Source organism: Opisthocomus hoazin, chromosome 4 (genome assembly GCF_030867145.1).
Source record: "Opisthocomus hoazin isolate bOpiHoa1 chromosome 4, bOpiHoa1.hap1, whole genome shotgun sequence".
NCBI lineage: Eukaryota > Metazoa > Chordata > Aves > Opisthocomiformes > Opisthocomidae > Opisthocomus > Opisthocomus hoazin.
The window spans coordinates 72,018,940-72,042,943 of NC_134417.1; the positions used below are offsets into that span (position 1 = coordinate 72,018,940).

General features: G+C 43.2%; 1 protein-coding gene across 1 annotated transcript; it reads left to right on the forward strand.

Annotated features, from left to right (window-relative positions):
• The first annotated feature begins 119 nt into the window (after positions 1 to 119).
• Positions 120 to 21,582, forward strand: LOC142361184 (uncharacterized). The gene is made up of 6 exons (XM_075419474.1): positions 120 to 213; positions 542 to 832; positions 961 to 990; positions 15,480 to 15,640; positions 16,015 to 16,094; positions 16,209 to 21,582. The coding sequence occupies exon 6, from the start codon at positions 17,836 to 17,838 to the stop codon at positions 19,282 to 19,284; it is 1,449 nt and encodes a 482-aa protein (XP_075275589.1). The 5' UTR covers positions 120 to 213; positions 542 to 832; positions 961 to 990; positions 15,480 to 15,640; positions 16,015 to 16,094; positions 16,209 to 17,835; the 3' UTR covers positions 19,285 to 21,582.
• Positions 21,583 to 24,004: the final 2,422 nt, after the last annotated feature.

Consider the following 24,004-nt stretch of genomic DNA (forward strand, 5'->3'; position numbering starts at 1 on the left):
CGCCGCGGGCCCGCCCGGGGGCTGCTCAGCCCGCACCTCTCCTGCCCAGCCCCGGCTCACGCTGCCCCCACCCTCGCACCGTCCCGCCCCGTCCCCGCGGCCCTGCGCGCACCGGCAGGGAGCCGGGAAGCCTCCCCCGCCGCCTCCGTGGGACCTGCCGGGCCGGCCGGGCTCTGCGGAACCAGCCAGGCTCACCGGGGCCGGAGCGGGGTGGTAGGTGGGCTCTTCCTTCACGGGGTGGGGGACAGGTGAGGGCGATTAGAGCAGAGCAGCGGTATGCCCGGCCGAGCGGAGCGGAGCGGCCGCGGTGCGGCGGGGCTCGCCGAGCGGGGGCACCGGCGGCTTGGCGCTTGGGGTCGCTCGCGGGCAGGGCGAGGAGCGCCATCTAGCGAGCGGCGGGCTGCGGCCGGGCAGCGAGCCCGCGGCCGGGTCTTGCGCTTCGGTTTTGTTTTGTTTTGTTTTTAAATGGAGTAAGCGCTGGCAGAAGCTCTGGAGCCAAAGCCGACAGCTGCGGCCTGGCAGGAGACTTTCTTCTCTGCAGGGCGGTGAGGCGCCATGTGAAGTGCCTCAGCTGGAGTTGTCCGGGACGCAGCTCCAGAAGAAGGCGGGCTGGCTCTCCCGTGAGGGGGCTGCCAGCCCGGCGGGCGCGGGGTTTGCTCAGAACAAGGCGGGTGAGACCCTGGGAGGCAGAACCTGGAGGCACACAAACGAACTACAGCGGCGATGAGAGGGAAGTGATTCAGATTTCATAATTAATTTTTAGATGATGAATGAGGGCATGTCCTGGTCTTCGCACTCCAGCTAGATTTGTCCCTTTTTCTAGTCCCATGCGGTATGCATTTTTTTTTCTTACCATTCTTATGTTTGACTTGTAAGTGAAGCAGAATTGGTAAAATGCGGATAATTTTCTCCTGTTTTTCTTCTGTTTCTCTTCTGTTTCTTTTTTTCTCCCCTGACAAGTCTCGTGGGACCATCGCTTCAATATTCCAGGTAGGCATTTTTCATCGTAGGTGCTGTCAGGGTCAGTTTGTACGATATTAGCGACAGAGGACATGGGGACACTGTTGGTTCTGGTCATCAGTTCATTATGTGACAAGCCAAGAACTGTGTACCTCAGCATCTCCCTCACTAATAAAGGAATAATAATGTGTGTTTATCTTGCAGAAGCATTCTCGAGATCAGTTAATTGCTTTTAAATCTTGAAACTGAAAAGTCTACAAAAATGCAAAGTACATTAGCTTATTATCATTAGTGACACGGAACTGACAGGAATTCTTCTGGCTCAATTTCAGAAACTTGTTTACACCACCAGACCTTCCCCTCTTGGGAATATAAATATGGTCCTTTGTATCTCCAACATTTTTTTCTTACTGTCAGGATGAAGATATTTCACTGCAACACTAGTCTTTCTGTAAATGTCTGTTTACTGTCTTTCAGTAAATGTTTGTTTTGTTGGTTTTATGTTTTTCCACACTTTAATGAGGTACATTTACTTCTTTACAGATTTTTCAAGTGAAATGGGATTGCACTTAGAAGCAATATGACTTTGACACATCAGAGCATCAGTGCAATTGCTAGCAGTAGTTCTCTCCTTTCACCTACTTTTCTCCTCTTTCTGTTGTCTTTTTGACTGTTTACTAAGGTGCTACTGACTACAACAGATAGACTTCAAATAAAGAAAGCAGAAGCAAATAAAGAAACAGAAGACTTAAGTTACCAACCCAGAGACTTGTATTTATCATATGGGCTATCATGCAGACAGCACATGCACGTGTACACGTACACATACATCACTGCTTTTTGGAATGAAAACTCACAACAGAAGCTTGATCCGTCCCAAGAATTTTTTCGTTATATGCTTGGTGAAGGTCACTGTAATACTGATCACATTATCTTAAAATTTGGCATACTTTAAGAAAAAAAAAGGAAAAAATATCCTAGAAGTTGTTCTAAACGAGTTCAAAATTGTTGTTTTTTCTAGTATGTAACCTATTCTTAAAAACAGCTCCAGTACCAAAGGAACAGCAGGTCCTAAATAGCACATCAGTCTGTAAAACAACCTATTTCCTGAGCACTGTAAGACAGCTAATCTAATTTTCTCCAAGACAGACTGATAAAAAAAGTAATAGGGATAAAATGAGGAAATATATATCATAGTTTATAGAAGAGTAAATGTGGATTTTGTATTGGAAAATTTGGCATAACAACTCTACTAAAAGGACATGCTGAACATGGAGAATATTGGTCATGCACTATTGGAAAACCCCTGAATCGCCTGGAAGAAAGAGCTGATGATGGTGTTTAATGATTACTCATAATTATTCATGGTTGTCAAAATTAGAGCTTGACTGTGGACACCTGCAGAAGTTTTGTCAACTGCTGAGTTATGAGATAATAAAATGGAAACTGCATTTGGTGTTAGGAAAGCCAAAATATTTGGGAAAATTAACCCTAAAAATATGTGTGCAGTGACAGACAGTTACAAAAACTATCAACATTGTGATGGAGTTACTGGATGCAAGAAGTTTAAATGCACTGGGAGCTTGCAGTTACCAGACAAGGTGATTAAGGGTAAATGTTATGGAAGCCTATAAAATGATGAGCTTTTTAATTGCCGTAGGATGGCGTGCTGTCAAAAATGGATTTGCTGTGTTTCTGGAAAATAGGTCCATGGGGGCTGTTGAATACAATCATCCAAATGTGACCTCTGGCTCAGGAGGTTCCAAAACCTTTAATTCAAAGAAAGCAGGATGCTGCAGCAAGGAAGAGTTATTGAGGATGTGCTTATTTGTACACTCCTGTAAGTGTCCATTATTAGCCTCTGTAAGAGAGAAAGACAACTCGTGGTCTGAGCCACTGTAGTAGTGCTTATTCTGCTATTTCTGGTTGTTAGTAGTGACAAAGTAGAAAAGAAGTGTACTTCACTCAGCTGAAGAATAAGCTTAAAGTTCTTGAGTTTCTTCAGTATGACTTCATGGCACCTCTTTTAAATGAACATGTCATATGCCTGAGATATTTCTAAAAGATACATGACTTTCAGGTATTGCATATGTACCCTGTTGTTTGGAAATGGTGACATTTGAGCAACAGACTGTTGTCTTCATCAGTGCTTTCACAAAAGCAGGTGTGTTGTCGTTTCAGAGACATGAAGAGATTAAATATCTTACTCAGATGGCTACAAAATCGGCTTCTCTTTCTTGCGTGTGTCCACTGGTGTGATTCCTTTAAAGTGTTTCTTTTGCTGTCTAAAACAATCAGCTCACTTTCCTTTGTCTGCCACTGAGGAATTCTGACAGTTTACATCAATGTTTACTGTTGTCTTGGGAAAGAAAATGTAGGTTTTCATAGGACATTGCCATGTGTGTTCCACTCAACAAAATAATGGACTCAAGTTCCGTGCTTGCTTTCTTAATGGTTTTCCAGCATTTGGAGCACAAACTCGAAATATGATCTGTTTATTTGTATGGAATCATTCACAGAGACAGATTTTACTAACCAGAAGACACTTTCTGTAACGCTAAAAGCAACAAAAATGCTTCATCAGGAGTGACTTCTAGCTTGGTTTACTGAGAGACTGTCTTGAGGACTTCCATCCTAGTGCTTTAGTAGGAGCTCGGAACATGACTAGAAATCCATGTGTTCTGAAAAGTGTTGAGTGTTTGACTTTATTATACTTTAAGATACTGCTTTTCCATTGATGCAGGTGCTTAACAAGCATGTAGGGCTATGCCAAATTGCTTGTATTCAAATAAATATTTGTATAACACACGTGACTCATAGACTACAAGGCCAGAAAACAGCACGGTAATTACCTGCTTTAATCACAGACCAGAGATTCTAAGACTTATCTGAATCAATTCTTGTCAAGCTATTCTTCTACCATATCTCTTGAGTATTTTAGAAAGAGATTACGTATTTTCCCACTACCATCAACAACAGAAACGAACATTAAACAGTGTCCTATCTTTGTTTTTGTAGTGTCAGCATTGTTTCAGAAATATGCTGCCTTGTTCCCAGCAAGATTTCCTTTCTGGGCCTTTTATTGCTTCTCACTTACCTTAAAAACATCCTTTAATCTTTGCCTTTCGGACTAAGTAATGAACCTTCAGCATTGTCTTTACCTTTGAACCATGCTGAAAATACAGGACAGGCTAATTTGTCCTTCACATCTAAGGATACTTAGAACGCCCTTTGCTTAACCTATAAAGACCTAGGATGGTGCAATAATAATGCTTTTCAGCCCAGCAGTCTTCTAACCACTGTGCATTCAACCATCTTATCACTTATTCAGAGATGCATGTCTTCCGATTAGTTGATGGGCTGATTTTTTTTTTTCCTTGAAGTTTTCTGCTGTTCTGTCATCTCTGTCATTTCTCAGGCTTTGCAGGAGGAAGCCAGCTGTCCTACCAAATTAACAGTCTTTTCAGAAGGAAATCAACCTCAGCTTTCTTTTGACCAATAAACCTACAGCCTCCTGAAATAAATAATGTACTCTATATCTAGCTGCAAGACTACAAATGCTGTCCTCCAACTGTTGTGAGACTGAAAGATATCTAAAAGCTCTCTGTATCATCAGAAACATTGATTGCTGTCAGCACTTCTGTTTTTCCCCTGTAACTGCAGCTACAGGGCAATGAGCAGCTGAAGAATTGATTTCCTAATCTTACTAAATAGTGACAGGACAAGGAGGAATGGCTGTAAACTAAAAGAGAGCAGATTTAGGTTAGATATTAGGAAGAAATTCTTCACCTTGAGGGTGGTGAGGCACTGGAACAGGTTGAACAGAGAAGCTGTGGATGCCCCCTCCCTGGCAGTGTTCAAGGCCAGGTTGGATGGAGCTCTGAGCAACCTGGTCTAGTGCAAGATGTCCCTGCTCATGGCAGGGGGGTTGGAACCGGATGATCTTTAAGGTCTCTTCCAACCCTTGCCATTCTATGATTCTATGATAAATAACATGAAGTGGAAAGTATAGTATTGCATCTGAAGGTTCTAGTGGAATTGGAACAATCCCACCATTTCACAGAATTTTTTGTTCTCATTCCTCCCATAAATATTTGTGGGGTTTATCCTCTAAAGCATGTATTAGGAAACACATTTCGTAGTTACTAGCATGGATATACAGTTATTTCACCGGGAACGTAATGGACTATCAGAAAGGCTTTCCAAGCAACTTGGGTCCGCCTTGCCAGTGACCACCATTGAAAAATGTTCCTGGAGTTCAATATGATTTTAACTATCCTAAGAAAGCCTTGATTTGAAAAATGCTTGTCTGAAAAACGCTACTCTACTCAACCTTTAGCTATGTGATCACATCTTTACCTTCAAAAAGTCTTAGATATTGAATTGTACCAATACAGGAATGAAGAATAGGTGACTAGAAATTATTCCAAGCCAAACTGAATGCTGAGGAATCTATCTAAGGAGGGCTCACAGCCGTACTACAGCTTCTAGGGAAGCGCATGTGCATATGTGCACATATACTTTAAATCAATTCAGTCAACAGCTGAGAAGCCTTTTTGTAACTGAAGCTGTGCCTCTCCAACCAAGAGGTTATACCTCCTGCGTGCTGTAGTAAAGAAAACAAAAGAATGAAAGGGACCTGGATCTATACAGTTTATACATCTCCTTTGTCCAGCTGAAGCTTGTACTCTTGAAAATGTTTAGAAGATGTCAGCCTGTCAAGATTGTTGACATCTCAAAAAGAATAGGCAAGTAAAACCACGGTAGAATTCAACTCCTCTGAAAAGGTTCCTGGATGCTGCAATGTGTGTACGCTGTAGGAGAAAATAAAAGGAAGATGAAGACAAAAAGGCTGATGAAAGTAGATGAAATAATTACACTGAAGAAATTACTCGGCATTCCTGAGTCATACTGAAATGATTCTTTTTCGTGAACAACTAAGACACTAAGACAGTAAACTGCTTAAGGTGCTATACCTTCATTTGACTGGAATATGTTTACTGAACAGATTTGAATAAATATTAATAAAATTGACTTTATCACAGACAAAACATTCAAGACAAAACCAGGAATTTTGAGGCAAATCATGTATTAGAGGTAGACTATGTTTTCCTCTCCTTTTTCTCATCAGTACTTCACATGGTACTTTTTACTTTATAGACCAGATATTTATTTTTCAATGCAAATAATTTGACATGAATGGGAAACACTACAATTGTTATGAAATCAAAGACTGTTTTGTTGTAGGAACTTTTAAATTAATGTAGTAGTTTACACTCCTAGTTTTATGTTACTTTTTTCCAAATTACAAAGAAGGATCATACCATATGGGTTTCATGTTGAGTAATCAGAAGATTATGTAGAGAAATAACTATTTTATTTTCAATTGCATAATAGAAAGTCTAGCACACTTGCTATCAGGGAGAATTTGCCATCTTAAGCTATAACTAAATTACTTTTTAAGAATCAGAATCAAGCTTTCCTATACATCTGTGGCAAATTCTGCATCATTTCATAATATTTTGAATTTTCTAAAGAATATTTCCTATCTTTTGTGTTGAACACTTAGAAATAAAAAAAATCTGTTATGAAAGGAAAATATGAGATAGGAAGTTTACAGAGGGAAAGTTATTTCAAATTCAAAAAAGCAGAGAAGAATGATTTCCAGTGTTGCTTGTGTCCTAAGAATGTAGGCTTTCCTGATCTGAATCCAGGTCTCCGAACACTATGCAACAGGTCTGCAATCGAAACAACTCCCCCAGAGTGTCCATTCTAACAATAACAGGTAAAAATCTTCAGAGGGAAGAAACTGACTTAAAAAAAAACTTATTTTTTTCCCCTTTCAAAGGTCTTCTAATCCTTCTATGTCAGAGAAACAGTAAATCCACTGTAAATTTCATCTCTTGTTGAATCTTGTCCAAGATTCAGGATTAATTTTTTTTTCCAAAATGATGAGGACCTAAAAAATTCTCGGCTTGGCATTATCCCAAAAGATTGCATGTATTGAGGGATGCAGAACTAAAGTTACAGTTTGCAGAATAGCTAACCGACATGTTTGTCTATGAAAACCAAAACACCCCCCCCCCATTTGCTGATTTGTATCCTGTTCCTACATTTGTGTGTATCCACTTTCAATCTATATACCGTGCCTTAAATAAAGTTCAAGTAGAAGGAAGCTACAAAGGACTGAGCAATCCCAAAGTCTAGGTGAAGGGGAAGATGGGCGATTTGTAAAGCAGGTGATGCAAGGACTATTCTAAGAGCAGAGTTGTAGCAACTGGTATTGGGCTGAATTAGAGCCGAAATTAAGTAAATGGAGTATCTTGGAGGGTAGCCCAAAAGCTGTTGGAAATGAGAGTTGTATCTAAGGAAAAATAGGAATAGGACATAGGAATAGGAAAAGTAGTTAGGGGAAAGGCTTGAGGTCAGGGCAGACGGAATCAGAGTTTTGTTGTGTCAATGGACTATGCCCATCACAGGGGCAGGCACTGCCGGATTTGTCATTGAGTTAAATTGTCCAAAATGTTTAATACTGGCTGTATTGCACAACAATATGAACTGTGACAGTCCTTAGAGATGAAGTAAGTAGATAACATGAAGGAGAAGAAATAGGCAGCTGGACGTGTAGAGATAATTACAGTAGCTAGAGAGAAGATTTTTCAGGAAGATAGAGAAGGTTAAGAATAACAGAAGTGTTGGAGAGAGCTGTAGGACAACTTCCGTAATTGCTGGTTTCCTGGTGTGCTATTAACTGTATGGCTGTGAAACCCAGGTCATGATGCAATTTAAAAGGCAGTTGAGCCCAGCTGTTAAATTGCTGAGGAAAATTATGTTTGTACATGAATATACTAGTAACCCACAGGGCAAGATTTTAGGATTCTGTTTGGCATGAATATATTTTTGTGGCTATGTATTTACTTATATACTTAAGAGCTTGCTAGCTATTGACAGGTTTGGGGGCTTTTTAGGGGGGGCAGTGGGATTGTTTTATTTTGGGATTTTTGTGTCTGTAGATGCAAAACAAAGAATCTCTTTGGACCAAACAAAAATCCCTGCCGTGATACTGTTTCTTGGTCTTTGGTTGCTATATTTTTCCTGCCTGGAAACTAAAAAAGTCAAGGAACACTGACCATTTCCAGTTCAATCATTACCTTGGTTCAGTCTACTTCATAGACACCCTCATATTCATTGAAATGTAGCTTGACTTTTAGTCAGTTTAAAATGAAAAATGGATCTTTATATCACAAGAAGTGATACTCTAACCTTTTATTTCAAGTTTAGCAAAAACAGTTTAAATATCATCTTCAAAACTGAAATAGGAAACCTACATGTAAACAAGCGATGTACAGCTGCTCCCTGAGAAATTTATTTGAAATTCACTGCTGCTAAAATCGGAAGCTTGCTTAATGTAAACTGGGTTTATTTGTGCTCCTTTGTAGGCTCTGCTCACTCCAGTCAGGTGCTCTGTGCTGCACATCATGTAGTGACTTGCAGGACTGGAGCCTTGCATAGATATGATAGATGAGGGGTATTGATGAATCATGGAATCACAGAATAGTTTGGGTTGGAAGTGACCTTCAAAGGTTACCTAGTCCAACCCGCCTGCAATGAGCAGGGACATCTTCTCAACTAAATCAAGTTGCTCAGAGCCATTCCAGGGATGGGGCGTCTACCACCTCTCTGGACATCCTGTTCCAGTGTTTCACCACCCTCATTGTAAAAAATTTCCTCCATATATCTGTAGGCGTGGGTTACGGATCCGTTGTAACAATGTGACCCCAATATGAGTATGATCGTACACCTTTATTAGTCAGCAAAACAAGGTTTATATAGCAAAACTATTACAGCATCTGAATGGTTAAAACCCCAACCCATATATAGGCAAAACTACTGCAACTCGTTGTGATTGGTGCAGAGCTGCATCTCGAAGTGAAAACAGTACTGTGGCAGGAAACAACAACGTGGCAGGAAGGAAGTGACAGTGTGGCAGGAAACGGTGACGTTCCCCCTGCTCCAGTGTCCCGAGCTCGTCGCTCTGCCTTCCCAGCAGGGTTCCGTGTCAGCCGCTCCCAAGGCTCACTTCCGGATCGGAACCTGGGTTGCTCAACGCACCAAACTATGTCCCCTCTCGTCCAGCCAGGACTCCACATATATCCAGTCTAAATCTAGCCTCTTTTAGTTTAAAACCATTACCCCTTGTCGTATTGCCATAGACCCTGATAAAAAGTCTGTCCCCATCTTGCTTATAAGCCCCCTTTACATACTGAAAGGCCACAATAAGGTCTCCCCATAGCCTTCTGTTCTCCTGGCTGAACTGCCCCAACTCTCTCAGCCTTTCCTCACAGGAGAGATGCTCTAGACCTTGGATCATTTTTGTGGCCCTCCTCTGGGCCCGCTCCAACAGGTCCATGTCTTCCCTGTGCTGAGGGCTCCAGAGCTGGATGCAGGACTCCAAGTGAGGTCTCACCAGAGTGGAGTAGAGGGGCAGAATCATCTCTTTCAACTTGCTGTCCATGCTGCTTTTGATGCAGCCCAGGATACGGTTGGCTTCCTGGGCTGTGAGTGCACATTGCCAGCTCGTGTCCAGCTTTTCATCCACCAGTACCCCCAAGTCCTACTCAGCAGGGCTGCTCTGAATCTCTTCATCCCCCAGCCTGTATTGATACCAGGGCTTGCCCCAACTCAGAAGCAGGACCGTGCACCTGGCCTTGTTGAACCTCATGAGGTTCACATGCACCTGCTTCTCCAGCTGGTCCAGTCCCTCTGGATGGCATTCCATCCCTCAGGCATGTCAACTGCCTGAAGTGAATTCAAGTCCAATGATTTGTGAGTATCTAGCTGATGTACTTATCTGTCTTTCCTTGAGAAAATGTCCTGGGGAATTGAGACATCTGTTGTGATGGATTTTGCGCAGCAAATGTCGGTCCCAAGCAGTGAGTTATTTTCTGTATTTAAATTGGTTTTGGAATGGCATAAATTGCCCTTATACAAACACTTTTGTCAGTGAAATTCATCACGGTCTTACCAATTCCGCAGAGGTTTCAGTAGCTCTATCTTTTGGGCATGTCCCACGATGTATTATTAAATAAAACAAACATGGTTAAAAAGCTGTGGTAACAAATAAGTATAACGTTACATTTGACAGATTAATAACTCGTAGACAAAGAAATCTTTTCAAATTACGCAGTTTAAAGCACTCATTATTTAGCCACGCATTTTTATTAGAAGGGTTTTTTTATATTAAACCATGAAGAGAGTAATCTAGAATTGTTGCCAACCAAGTTATCATTGCAGTACTTGATATGTTCAGTAATTTTACTGTTTGATCTTTGGTTTATGTTTGTAGTAGAAAAATAGTGGGTGAGTGGAAGTACCATCTTTTTAAGAAGAAAATATAAAGCCAGTTCTCTCAACTATCATAGAAATCATAGAAATCATAGAAAGTTTTGGGTCGGAAGGGACCCCTAGAGGTCATCTAGTCCAACCCCCCTGCAGCAAGCAGGGACACCGCTAACTAGATCAGGTTGCTCAGAGCCCTGTCCAACATGGTCTTGAATGTTTCCAGGGATGGGGCCTCCACTACCTCTCTGGGCAACCTGTTCCAGTGTTTCATTGTAAAGAATTTCTTCCTTATATCTAGCCTAAACCTACCCTGTTTTAGTTTAAAACCATTACCCCTTGTCCTGTCACTGCTGTCTCTACTAAAAAGATTGTCCCCATCTTTCCTATAGGCTCCCTTTAAGTACTGAAAGGCTGCAATCAGGTCTCCCCGCAGCCTTCTCTTCTCCAGGCTGAACAAGCCCAACTCTCTCAGCCTGTCCTCATAGGAGAGGTGCTCCAGCCCTCGGATCATTTTTGTAGCCCTCCTTTGGACCTGCTCCAACAGTTCCATGTCCTTCTTGTGCTGAGCGCTCCAGAGCTGAACGCAGTACTCCAGGTGAGGTCTCACCAGAGCAGAGTAGAGGGGCAGAATCACCTCTCTCGACCTGCTGGCCACGCTTCTCTTGATGCAGCCCAGGACATGGTTGGCCCTCTGGGCTGCCAGTGCACATTGCCGGCTCATGTCCAGCCTTTCGTCTGTCAGTACCCCGAAGTCCCTCTTGGCAGGGCTCCTCTGGATCCTTTCATCCCCCAGCCTGTATTGATAGCGGGGATTACCCCGACCCAGGTGTAGGACCTTGCACTTGGCCTTGTTGAACCTCATGAGGTTCACACAGGCCCACCTCTCCAGCTTGTCCAGGTCCCTCTGGATGGCATCCCATCCTTCTGGTGTATCAACCGTACCACTCAGCTTGGTGTCATCTGCAAACTTGCTGAGGGTACACTCGATGGTCGCTGTCCATGTCACTGATAAATATATTGAACAGCACCGGTCCCAGTACGGACCCTTGAGGGACTCCACTCATCACTGGTCTCCATCCGGACATCGAGCCGTCGACCACTACCCTTTGGCTGTGACCATCCAACCTATTCCTTATCCACCGAACGGTCCACCCATCAAATCCATGGCTCTCCAATTTAGAGAGAAGGATGTTGTGGGGGACCGTGTCAAAGGCTTTACAAAAATCCAGATAGATGACAGCCATTGGTTTTCCCTTGTCCACTCTTGTTGTTACACCGTCATAGAAAGCCACTAGGTTGGTGAGGCAGGACTTGACCTTGGTGAAGCCATGCTGGCTGTCTCGAATCACCTCCATGGCCTCCATGTGCCTTAGCATATCTTCTAGGAGGATCTGTTCCATGATCTTCCCAGGCACAGAGGTGAGGCTGACAGGTCGGTAATTCCCAGGGTCTTCCTTTCTACCCTTTTTGAAAAGGGGCACAATGTTTCCCTTTTTCCAGTCACTGGGGACTTCCCCTGCCTGCCATGACTTTTCAAGTAACATGGAGAGTGGCTTGGCAACTACATCAGCCAGTTCCCTCAGGACTCTGGGATGCATCTCATCAGGTCCCATGGACTTCTGTACGTTTAGGTTCCTCAGGAGGTCCCGAACCTGATCTTCACTTACAGCTGGAGGGATTTTACCTTCCTGGTCTCCTTCATGCCATCCATCGACTCGGGAGGGGTGAGGAGAGAGGTTGCCAGTGAAGACTGAGGCAAAAAAGTTGTTGAGTACCTCAGCTTTCTCCTCATCTGCTGTTACCAGTTTGCCGGTCTCGCTCATGAGCGGGGGCACGCTTTCTTTGACCTTCTTTTTCCGGCTGACATACCTGTAGAAGCCCTTCTTGTTATTTTTTGCATCCCTTGCCAAGTTCAGCTCCAGCTGTGCCTTGGCCTTCCTGACCCCATCCCTACACAACCGGGCAGCTTCCCTATACTCTTCCCAGGAAGCCAGTCCCTGCTTCCACTGCCTGTGCAGTTCCCTCTTCTTCCTTAGTTTGACCAGCATCTCTTGCCTCAGCCATGACGGTCTCTTCCCTTCTCTGCCTGACTTCTTACACTTGGGGATCGAGAGCTCTTGCGCTCTGTGGAATACACCCTTAAAGACCTGCCAGCTCTGTTCTGTTCCCCTGTCCCTGAGGACCGTTTCCCAGGGACTCCTTCTGACTATCTCCTTGAAGAGCTGGAATTTTGCCCTCCTAAAATTTAATGTCCTGACTATGCTCTTTGTTATTCCAATTTCCCTCAGTAGCATTAGTTCCACCAGCGCGTGGTCACTGCAGCCCAGGCTGCCTCCGATCTTGACATCCCCAACGAGCTCACTCGCATTGGTGACCACCAGGTCTAGTATTGCATCCCCTCGGGTAGGGGTGCTTATTACCTGGCTTAAGAAGTTGTCCTCAATGCATTCTAGGAACCTTCTGGATTGCCTACATCTTGCCGTGTTGCTTTTCCAGCAGACGTCGGGGTCATGAATTACAGAAAGATACTATTAACATAGTTCTCTATATGATGAACATCTTTTGTGGTCAGTTGCTTTCCCTGTTCAAAATGACATAAGTCTGAGCAGGGTCTTCAGCATAGTGTTGTATTATTGCATAAAGAGTAAGAAGCAATGTGTGAAAAGGGAAATTTGCACTGTCTGCTAGTTTTCTTTGACATTTTCTAGTAGTCTGGATTTTTATGGCAATGTTGCAAATCATATAGCAGAGAAATGAACTGTGGAATTGCTATGAGTTTGAGATCATGAATATTCATTAGCTCAATTAGCAAATTAAAAATGAAAGCTTGGTAGGTTTTAGTGATAGTGTTGCAGCTGTCTTCCATATTTGTACAATAGTATGTAATCAAACTCTAAATGAATTCTTTGTCTTGATAATATTTTTTTATTGTGGTGTTGTCATCCTTAATGTTTCATGTATGGTCTTCTGTGAAACATGATTTAAGAGCTCCATTCTTATCAAATTAAATGGATTCTTTATTAAACTATCTACTTATGAAGATGTTTTACGTATCAGTGTAAGATTCTTAGTCTTTGGTAATATCCTGGTCCCAGTGTGAGTTCTAGCCAAGGCTAGAAATTGAATTTCAAAAACATTTACTGCATATGAACATTTAAAGAAAATGTCATGGGACATGTGTCCAGGTGTACCACTGTTCTCTCCAGTTTCCTGCCTTTGGAGAAGGCCACATTCCTAATTGAGCTGCTGGGATTGTGTGCTGTTACATAGCGATCTAGGTTGCAGCCGCCTTAAGAGTACCATCAGAATTAAAAGCATGAATGCCCATTTCCTTGATGAAAGAAACCTAAAAAATTACACTAGTGACCACCCCTGCGCATCCCTGTCAAACGAGTATTGTATTTTGAAGATGATGGGGAACATAGGTACTGTGAAGGAAACTATCTGCCAATGCCTTCATCCAGGCAAAAACTACGTTTTAGGCAGGCTAACAGAATGAAGGTTGGCTATGTTGATGTATACACTCAAATTTACCACCCTCAAGCAGGTATTACCTAGTACTGCTAGCATTTCCTCTGTTCTAGCGTGTAATACGATGTTTACTGTCACACTGCTGCAAGTCCCCACGGCCAGGCATGTCCATGCTCATGTGGGGCAATGTTCAGAGGGTCAGAGCACTCACTGTGGCTGTGAATGTCTTGCTGCCTGTCACAGAATCACAGAATCACTGAATGGTAGGGGTTGGAAGGGACCTCTGTGGGTCATCTAGTCCAACCCTCCTGCCGAAGCAGGGTCACCTACAGCAGGCTGTAGAGGACCTTGTCCAGGTGGGTCTTGAATATCTCCAGAGAAGGAGACTCCACAACCTCCCTGGGCAGCCTGTTCCAGTGCTCTGTCACCCTCAGAGGGAAGAAGTTCTTCCTCATGTTCAGACGGAACTTCCTGTGCCTCAGTTTGTGCCCATTGCCCCTTGTCCTGTCGCTGGGTACTACTGAAAAGAGCTTGGCCCCATCCTCCTGACACCCACCCTTCAGATATTTGTAAGTATATATTAGGTCCCCTTGCAGCCTTCTCTTCTTCAGGCTGAACAAGCCCAGCTCCCTCAGCCTCTCCTCGTAGGAGAGATGCTCCAGTCCCCTCACCATCCTTGTAGCCCTCTGCTGGACTCTCTCCAGTAGCTCTTCACCTTTCTTGAACTGGGGAGCCCAGAACTGGACACAGTACTCCAGATGAGGCCTCACCAGGGCAGTGTAGAGGAGAAGGAGAACCTCCCTCGTCCTGCTGGCCACACTCTTCTTCATGCACCCCAGGATTCCATTGGCCTTTTTGGCAGCCAGGGCACACTGCTGGCTCATGGTTAACCCGTCGTCCACCAGGACACCCAGGTCCCTCTCTGCAGAGCTGCTCTCCAGCAGGTCAGCCCCGAGCCTGTACTAGTGCATGGGGTTGTTCCTCCCCAGGTGCAGGACCCTGCATTTGCCTTTGTTGAACTTCATCAGGTTCCTCTCTGCCCAACTTTCCAGCCTGTCCAGGTCACGCTGAATGGCAGCACAGCCTTCTTGTGTATCTACCACTCCTCCCAGTTTGGTGTCATCAGCTGTCAGTTCAGCTATTCCATATCTGGTAAATAGCAGCTGAAGTTCATGCTGACAAATAAGAAAATATAGCTTGATTCCACAAAGGAAGTTAGTATATTTAGCTAGTGTCTCACTTTGGCTCACTCCAAAGAAGGTCTTTTCTGAAGTATGTTAATAATGGAAATAATTTATTTGGTATATTACTCTGGCAAACCAAGCCAACAGAGTCAGACAAGGTACCATGTGTCTATATATATGTTTAGAATTTCCTAGTTTAGGCAGTCTCTGTTTAGATACAAACTCAGAGATCTTGGAGAGTATAAGACTAGTTGTACCTAAAGCAGCTTTAATGTGTTCTTGAGGCAATGAGTAACAGATCTAAACTCCATTGGGTAGTGACTCCCTTATTTGTGCAGCATTTCTCAGCCCTTTGTCAGCATGACGTGCTATGTCACTGTCATACATAAAACACTCGCTGCATTATTCCTGTGTTATTATTGGTGTGTTAACAACTGGAAGCAGCCACTACAATTTAAAGACAATATACTCATGTTTCCCATGAGAAACTGCATATACTGTTTTAATTTCTTTTGCTTTTAGACTAATGGTGTTTCCAAGTGACTTGTATGTTGAAAATGCACCATATTGCTAAAAAAGCCAGAAGAAAACAAAAGCAGACTGTATCCAATGTTTATATGGAGCGAGCTGAAACCTGAAAGACAACTTAAAAGGAAAATTACCTCTCTGTAAACAGCTTGAAAGTAAGTAATTTAATTTAACAGTTCCAGTTTGGGGACATGATGTTTTCTTAAGTGCACCGATGATTGCATTTAGTGGGTTAGATACGTATTAACAAGGACCATTTGGAGAGATAGGAACTTCAGGAAGGGGGAGGATTAAGTGCTTCAGAGAGAGAGAGGACATTCAAGCAAGGATCAGTTGCTTAGGAAAACTGGAGAGAGTGCTGCCGAGTAAAACTTGTCAGTCATCAACTCTAAACATCATGCTTTAGAACTGAATCTGTTCACACTCACTCTAAGGTCATCTTTCAGTTTGTTGAAAATTATGAAGTTCTGTATAAAACACCTGGATTATAGATAACTTTTTTCAAAAACATTCTGGTAATTTTCTTAAGGTGTGCTCAACAGGAAGCAATCTCCTTTTAACTTCTGATTGTGATGAACATGCCATGGGACTGGAATCTGGGAAATAAAGGTATGTTTTTTTCCTGCCCTCAGCTTCAGTAGTTGTAAGCCTTAGTGTATGGCATGCTATATTTATCTACCACCAGCCCAACTCAGTACACATTTTCCTTGTGTTGATTTTTAGAGACAAGCACCTTACAGAACGTGTTGGAGAAGAGTGAAAACTGTTGCAGATTACTGCCTGTATGCGTCAATACCAAAGTTAAGATGACCTACAAACCAAAGTAATGATTCTAGGAGCAGTGTTATATTAAGGTGGCTAACTAAACTGAATGCCTGCTACCAGTACTTGCTCAGAAATACATAAGGAAAGGAAAGGGTTCTGGCAGTTCTGCTAAAAAAAAAAGGGACATTCAATTTCAAGTATGAAAGAACGCGGTGTAGTACCCACATCTTGAGTATTGTTCCAAGTTGGGGCCTTCACATCTTGGGAAGAACATGGGGCAGGAACAGATACAAAGGCAAGTAAAATTATTTAGGGATAGAGCAACTGCGTTATGTGAGAGGAACTAGAAGGAAAATACTTCAATCTGGACAGGAGAAAGCTTATGAGTGATACTGGTGATGGTTACAAAATCGTGAAGGTTGTGGATAAAATGGATACATAACTGTTATTGATCAAATTTCACAGTAAACTAACTGGAACTAGTAGGAGATTGGTTTAAAAGGGATGAAAGAAAATGCTCCTATACACAACAGGTAGTGAATTTCTGAAATTTTTTAGCACGGGATCTTATGAAGGCAGCCAGTGCAAAAAGAATTTAGGTAAATTTGTGGAAAACAGGTTTATAAGCATGTACTAGAGGCAACAGCCATGGGTGTACTTTCATACAGCTAATTCTAATGACAACATGTGGTGGGGATTTGAGAGGAACAGGCCACAGACAGTGCTAGACTTGCATGCACTGTCTAAATGGTCTTTTCTGTTGTTGCAACAGAATTCTGAGCTAGGTAAAACATTTCTCAGAGCCAGGGAGGAATTTCTTAGCCCTTACGGTCCTCTGCTCTGGGTATCTTTTTGATTATTTGTTTCATTGCATTTCGCATCCTTCTCTTCATAAGGTTGCCTTGCAGTTTGATGCTCATTGCAGTCAAAAAGTAATGAAAAATACTGAACTTTCATAAATAGAACAAAATTAACTAAAGGCATGTGTGGGGGGATGGCAAGGCTCGACCGAATTGCTTGTTGTAGAAAATCCATTTTAAGCTTAGCACACGGTGTCCTTGACAGAACAAGGAATTTAACAAATCAACTCTGCGGTTAGCAAGAATGTGAAAAACAGGTTGCAGCTGGAGAAGAATGAGGAGGTATGGGCGGAGTTGACATTTAGCTGGCTAGCCAATAATGAGCTCTAACTTTGCAATATGTAGTAGCTAATTAATCACTCTATAAATTGTGTAACCAAACTGTAATAAACGAAGCTTGCTTATCACTCACATTGAGTCGGCTGCATTCTTCCGCCGCTTCTCCAGGTTTGCGACCCTCGGGGCAGGACTTAGCCGATCGCCCCGACATTTGGCGCCCGAACAGCGACCTGGAGCAGCGGCAAGGAGCGGGGCACTGGGAGCAGCGACCAGGGGGCAGAAGCGACCGAACACTGCGCTGTGGTGTGTCGACTTAGGAGCCTGACTACGTGATTTTGCGTACGCTCGCCACCGCAAGGGCTACAGGTTAAGGGCTGCAAGGATATCGCTTCGGCAGGTATATGTTTTTAATTGTTGTTAAAGGATAAAGGCTTATTGTTAAAGGTATGGATAAGGAAGTAGCCCTAGAGTTATTACAGCGCTTTTTAGAAAAGCGGGGAGTAGAGCTTGGTTGTATTAAACAGCTAGCGGGACTAGTGGCAACCGGTAAGCTCAAGGGGTTTTTTAAGACTCCAGATTCGTTATTTGAGGAGAAGGAGTGGAGGGATTTTGGAGACAAGATAGGTAAAAAGTTAATGAAGCCGTGGCGGGAGGTTATCAATTGCATTAAGAGGTATAAAGTTGAGAAAAACCTTGCGGCCGTTGTTACTCAGAAGTTGGAAAAGGTAGAGCCGTCAGCCCCCCCGCCGGAGGCGGGATGTTCCTTGTTTTCTAGTGGAACCACGGCACCCCCTGGAGACAATGCCTGGTTATTTAGCACGAGTAAGGTCCCGGAGCCTCCGTGCTGGGAAAAAGTGAAGGTGACGATGGAAGGGTCTAGTAACAATCAAGAGGCTGAGGAAGAAAAGGAGTTAGGGATAGGGCGGAAGGTGGAGCAGCAAGGGATGGAGCAAGGAAAGGGGGAGCAAGGGAATAAAGAAACGGGAAAGGATAGTGGGACCTGTAGGAGACCGATGGGTATTAATTGGAGGAAGGTGGCAGACGAAGCGTCTGAGGCAGGGGAATTTCTCCCCTTGGCCTTTCCGGTAGCGTTTGAAGAAGATGCGCATGGGGATTATCATGGTAATCATGCTCCGTTAGGCTGGAAATTGTTGTCACAGTTACGGAACACGGTGAATGAATCAGGTTTGCACGGCGAGCCATCTAAGCAGATGTTGAATTATATATGGGGGGGTGCTGTGCTTTGTCCTGAGGATATTAAGGTTATTATGCGAATGATTATGACTCAGTCGCAGTTATTGTTATGGCAGGCCCATTGGCAGCGATATTGTGAAGCATCTGCTCAAACGCCGCGGGAGCAGGGCGATCCGCTGCGAGGCGTAACAGTAGAACAACTGATGGGGGCAGGTCCTTTTGTCACAATCAGGGCACAACTGCAGATGGGGCCGCAGCGATGCTTGGAGGCTATGCGTACGGCTAGAGCTGCTCTTGAACACGTTAAAACCGCACAGCCCTCGCCGTCCTATATGGGCATTAAGCAAGGAAGGGAGGAAACTTTTGCTCGCTTTATTGATCGCCTCACTAGTGCCATAGAACAGTCAGATGTACCGGAGTGGATGAGGGCAGCTTTGCTAAGGCAGTGTGTTATTCAGAATTCGAATACTCAAACCAGAAACATCATAAGTTCTTTACCCGCTGATGCCACAGTAGAACTGATGTTGGATAGAATGAGTAGGGTACCGGTAGGACCACAAGCTATGTTGGTCGAGGCTATGAAACAGTTAGGAAGCGACATCCTTCAAGCCCAACAACAGGCCTTCACAGCCCAACAACAAATCCAACAGCAAGTGTTCGCCGCTCTGCAACCCCTTCGAGTTAATGCTGCGGAGGCATGACCGAAGCCGCCACGAAACTTTAAGTGTTACCGATGTGGGCGAGAAGGACATATGAGATGTAATTGTCAAGCCACCAGGGTGTGGTGTGAGAACTGCCGTACGAACAATCACAATACTGAGATATGTCTCAAGTTGGGAAACGGACGGATGAGCGCGTCGAGCCGTCGCGCCCCGACACAAATAGCAGCTCCAGCAGTGCAGCAAGTGACTGCCAACTTATAAACGCCCACAGCGACATCAGCAGCCAGTTACAACCAGCTACAGCCGGCAGCCTCGGAATGGATGTGGCAACGGCAGTAGCTGTCACCCTATTGGATCAAAGACCCCAACGAGTACCAAGCAATGTAAAGGGACCAGTGATTATTAATAAACAAGCATGTGAATCATTATTACTCGGCCGCTCGTCAACAAGCCTAAAAGGTTTGACGGTCATCCCAAGACTCATTGGCGCCGATTTTACCAGGACTATTAGCATCATTGTCCAGACATCGTTTCCGCCAATACATATTCCAACAGGCAGCAAAATTGCCCAATTGATACCGCTGCCGCACCTGACTGCGGGTATTTCCCCGAGAATCACCACCCCCCGGGAGGACCGAGGATTTGGCTCAACGGGAGCAGGAGTATTTCTGACCATGTCTATGAACCATCGACCGACTACGATGGCTACGCTAGAGGCCCGGGGTCAACAGATCCACCTCTCGCTGCTGTTGGATACAGGTGCTGACTTAACTATTATAGAAGAAGGGGTCTGGCCTCAAACATGGCCTACGAAACCAATGGAGCGAGGAGTTGAAGGAGTGGGAGGATATACTCCGGTACAACGGAACGTGGACCGTATTTTGATAATCATAGACAACAGACATGCGACCGTGCCAGTCACTGTCATGCCCCTCCCGACTGGAGTGAATGGTCTAATTGGAAGAGATGTTCTTGACCAATTGGGGGTGGTGCTAACCACCGAGAAGGTTTTTCAGTAACGGTCACTGCAACCTGGGCTTTCCCGATCCCATTGCAGTGGATAACGAACGAACCAGTGTGGGTCGAGCAGTGGCCGTTAAAGCAGGAAAGCCTCGCCGCCGCTCATCAAATAGTGCAAGAACAACTAGACCAAAAACATCTGCGGTTATCGACAAGCCCTTGGAACACCCCAATTTTTGTGATCAAGAAAAAATCTGGAAAATTTAGGCTAGTACATGACTTAAGGGCAGTTAACACTCAAATGCAATCGATGGGAGCGCTGCAGCCAGGACTACCTAACCCCGCTATGTTACCAGAGCATTGGAGACTGTTGATAGTGGACTTAAAAGATTGCTTTTTTACCATTGCATTACACGAGCAAGATATGCAACGCTTCGCGTTTACTTTGCCCTCTGTTAACAAAGAGGCGCCAGCACAGCGTTTTGAATGGACAGTATTACCACAAGGGATGAAGAATAGTCCCACGCTGTGCCAGTTGTATGTGGACAATGCACTACAACCCTTAAGGAAATTATGGCCACACACGTTAATTTATCATTATATGGATGATATCCTGCTCGCGCAGGAGTCGGAGTTCAGCGCCGAACAAGTTCAGCTATTACATACGACACTGAGAGAGAATGGCTTAATAATAGCTGTTGAAAAAATTCAAACGAAAGCGCCATGGCTATATCTAGGCTGGAAGATTGCTGACTCTCAGATTCAACCACAAAAACTACAACTCAACACGTCAATCAACACGCTACATGATGCCCAAAGGCTGATGGGAGACATCCAATGGATCCGTCCTGTCGTCGGAATATCCAACGCACAGTTGGACAGCCTTCGACCGTTACTACGTGGGACAGACCCAACCACACCGGTGCAACTTACGTCGGAACAGCAGCGTATCCTCTCTCAAATTGCTGACCAGATTGCCTCACGTTTTGTCCACCGCCGTGACCCCGACCTCCCTATTGACCTTTGTGTATTTTTAACAAATTCTCATCTATTAGGAGCCCTATCGCAATTTAAAAAGAAAAAGGGGGAAGTGTGGGGGGATGGCAAGGCTCGACCGAATTGCTTGTTGTAGAAAATCCATTTTAAGCTTAGCACACGGTGTCCTTGACAGAACAAGGAATTTAACAAATCAACTCTGCGGTTAGCAAGAATGTGAAAAACAGGTTGCAGCTGGAGAAGAATGAGGAGGTATGGGCGGAGTTGACATTTAGCTGGCTAGCCAATAATGAGCTCTAACTTTGCAATATGTGGTAGCTAATTAATCACTCTATAAATTGTGTAACCAAACTGTAATAAACGAAGCTTGCTTATCACTCACATTGAGTCGGCTGCATTCTTCCGCCGCTTCTCCAGGTTTGCGACCCTCGGGGCAGGACTTAGCCGATCGCCCCGACAGGCATGGGCTTTTGCAGGGTTTTCAACAAAATCATTAATTCATGAGAAAATCCATGGGAAGAAGAACTTCCTCAAAAACTGCCTCATGTGTGTGAATTATGGCTAAATTACTGATGAGCCTAAGCTAAGGCTTTTGGGTCCTGTTAAGATTCTGTGACAAGCAGCACATAGTAGTCTATTGCCTTTCATTAGCTAAATATATGGGTAGTTTGATGTGTACCCATTTGAGGGTGTGCTTGCAAAGGCGTATTACCTCATGATAGTACAATTCAGCTACACCGCAGTGCAAGTTGCATCTTCTCAGATAATAGTTTTATTGTTGTTGGGAGTATGGCATCTAAGAATAGCACTTTCTTCTGAGATGGATGGATGGGTGGATAGATGGATGGGTTAAAGAGGAAAAGAGAGATAGAGAGAAATATTGGAGACAAACTATAATGAATTCATAGACTGTTCATGTTGGATTGTCTTCTGTTCTTACTTGCTCCTCATTTATAATGTTCATTGAGACATGACTTTTAACAAGATATTGACATTAACATGACATTAATAACATTAATGACATGGATATTGCAGTATGTTTAAATGAGTCAAAATATCTCTTGAAGTCATTCATTCTACTTTACAAAACAAATTTGAGAATACATTTGTTCTATGTATCATATACCGTGTTTGATAATTTATTTACTTTGGTAATTTTCAGTCATACTGAAAAATTCACATTGCTCTGTTGCCAGACAAATTTCATTGAAAGTTAAAGGAACAAACAAAAGCAGTCTGGCATATGCACTTGAATATCTATCTCTAAAACTAATCATTCACTAGGTTAGTATGAAATATAAACAATTGGAAACTGTTCCGTACAGCAGAGGGCAGCAGGTGTAAAATAGCATATCAAGTAGATGATTCCAGTATGTCTGCTTTTATCATCTTTAATACAATGTAGCTCAAACAGTAAAAATAAAAACTATTAAATAAATGCAGAGTGAAATCTTTTATTTCAGTTTTCTTGATGATGTTCATGTCAGCATTTATTATCGTTAGTAAAAGAAAATTATTCTCATACATAGTTTCCAAATTCAGGGCTATAATTACTGTTGTTTTAACTTCATAGAAAAGTCACTGAACCTCCTACCCTATTAACTTTATTTTTTTTCTTTGAACAAATGAAATGAAATCTGGTTCTGGATTAGCAAGTGGACATAATTTTTCTTGTGATCATAGATTGCTAGTTCCACAGATGCATTTTGTTAGGGATTGCTTCATTACATTCTAGTGGTCAATATCCTGTTATACTGCCTCTCAATCAGTGAATTCTTTCTCCTGAGTATAAAAATTATTGGAAAGCCTTCATAAATTAAACAAATAGCAGATGTAATGAAGACTGATTGTGTCCAATGGCTTTGCATCTTTTCTTTGGATTCTTTGTTTTGAAGAAGAGGATTTGTGGCATTCATAATGTTTCTCTTACAGTTTCTTTCATTTCTATGAAATGTACAGACAGTTAATATGCCTGTGTTTATTGCCTTTAATTGTCAAGATTTGCTTGTAGAAGAGTTCCGTGTCACTCAAAAGGAGGCATAGAAACAATGCAATGAGAGTCATCACTCAGAAGATGGGGAGGAAATCCAGTACAATGGATGTATCCATTCTCCAGACTTTCATCTGAAGGTACATACTGACTCACACTTACCTTTTGTTCACTTTGCCACTGGTTTCTGAAGAATCTTAGTTTTCTTCCTCTTATATAAATTTGCCTCATCTTCCTCTTCAGTTTCTTTCAGGATTTCTGCAAAAATGAATTTCTTAAATCAAATTCTAGCTAAAAATCCCACAAACCTCCTTGTAGAGAGTTGATTTTAAAAATTACCTCAATGCACTAACACTCTGCATACTAATCCAATTAGGCTTTCTTTTTCAAACGTATGAGTGCCAGCCATTGACTTGTTCTGCTTGGCTACTTTGAACCTTACGCTGGGCTGCAGATTGTGTGTTGTTAAGTGTAAGCAAGTGTATCTAACTGTTAATAAATACTTGCTTTAAATTATTCTAAGTAAATGGTGAAAACTAAGATTATGCTTTACATTTACAATTTTCCAAAGTTCTCTCTCTGTGTGTGTATGTTTTTAAAAAAAGGCAGTGGGGAAAAGGGGAATTAGGATAAATGTTCCTCTTGCATATCTCAAAATCCATTTCCAAGTGTGTAGAAAGCAGCACGGAAGAGAGAACTGCAGCAAAAGCAGAGCTGCAGTAAGGCTTAGTTAGTATCACACTAAGCAGACAATTTTCTTGTAGCTGACCCTCAGTTCCAGGAAAGTTTCTGCCTCGGGTGTTCACAAGCTGG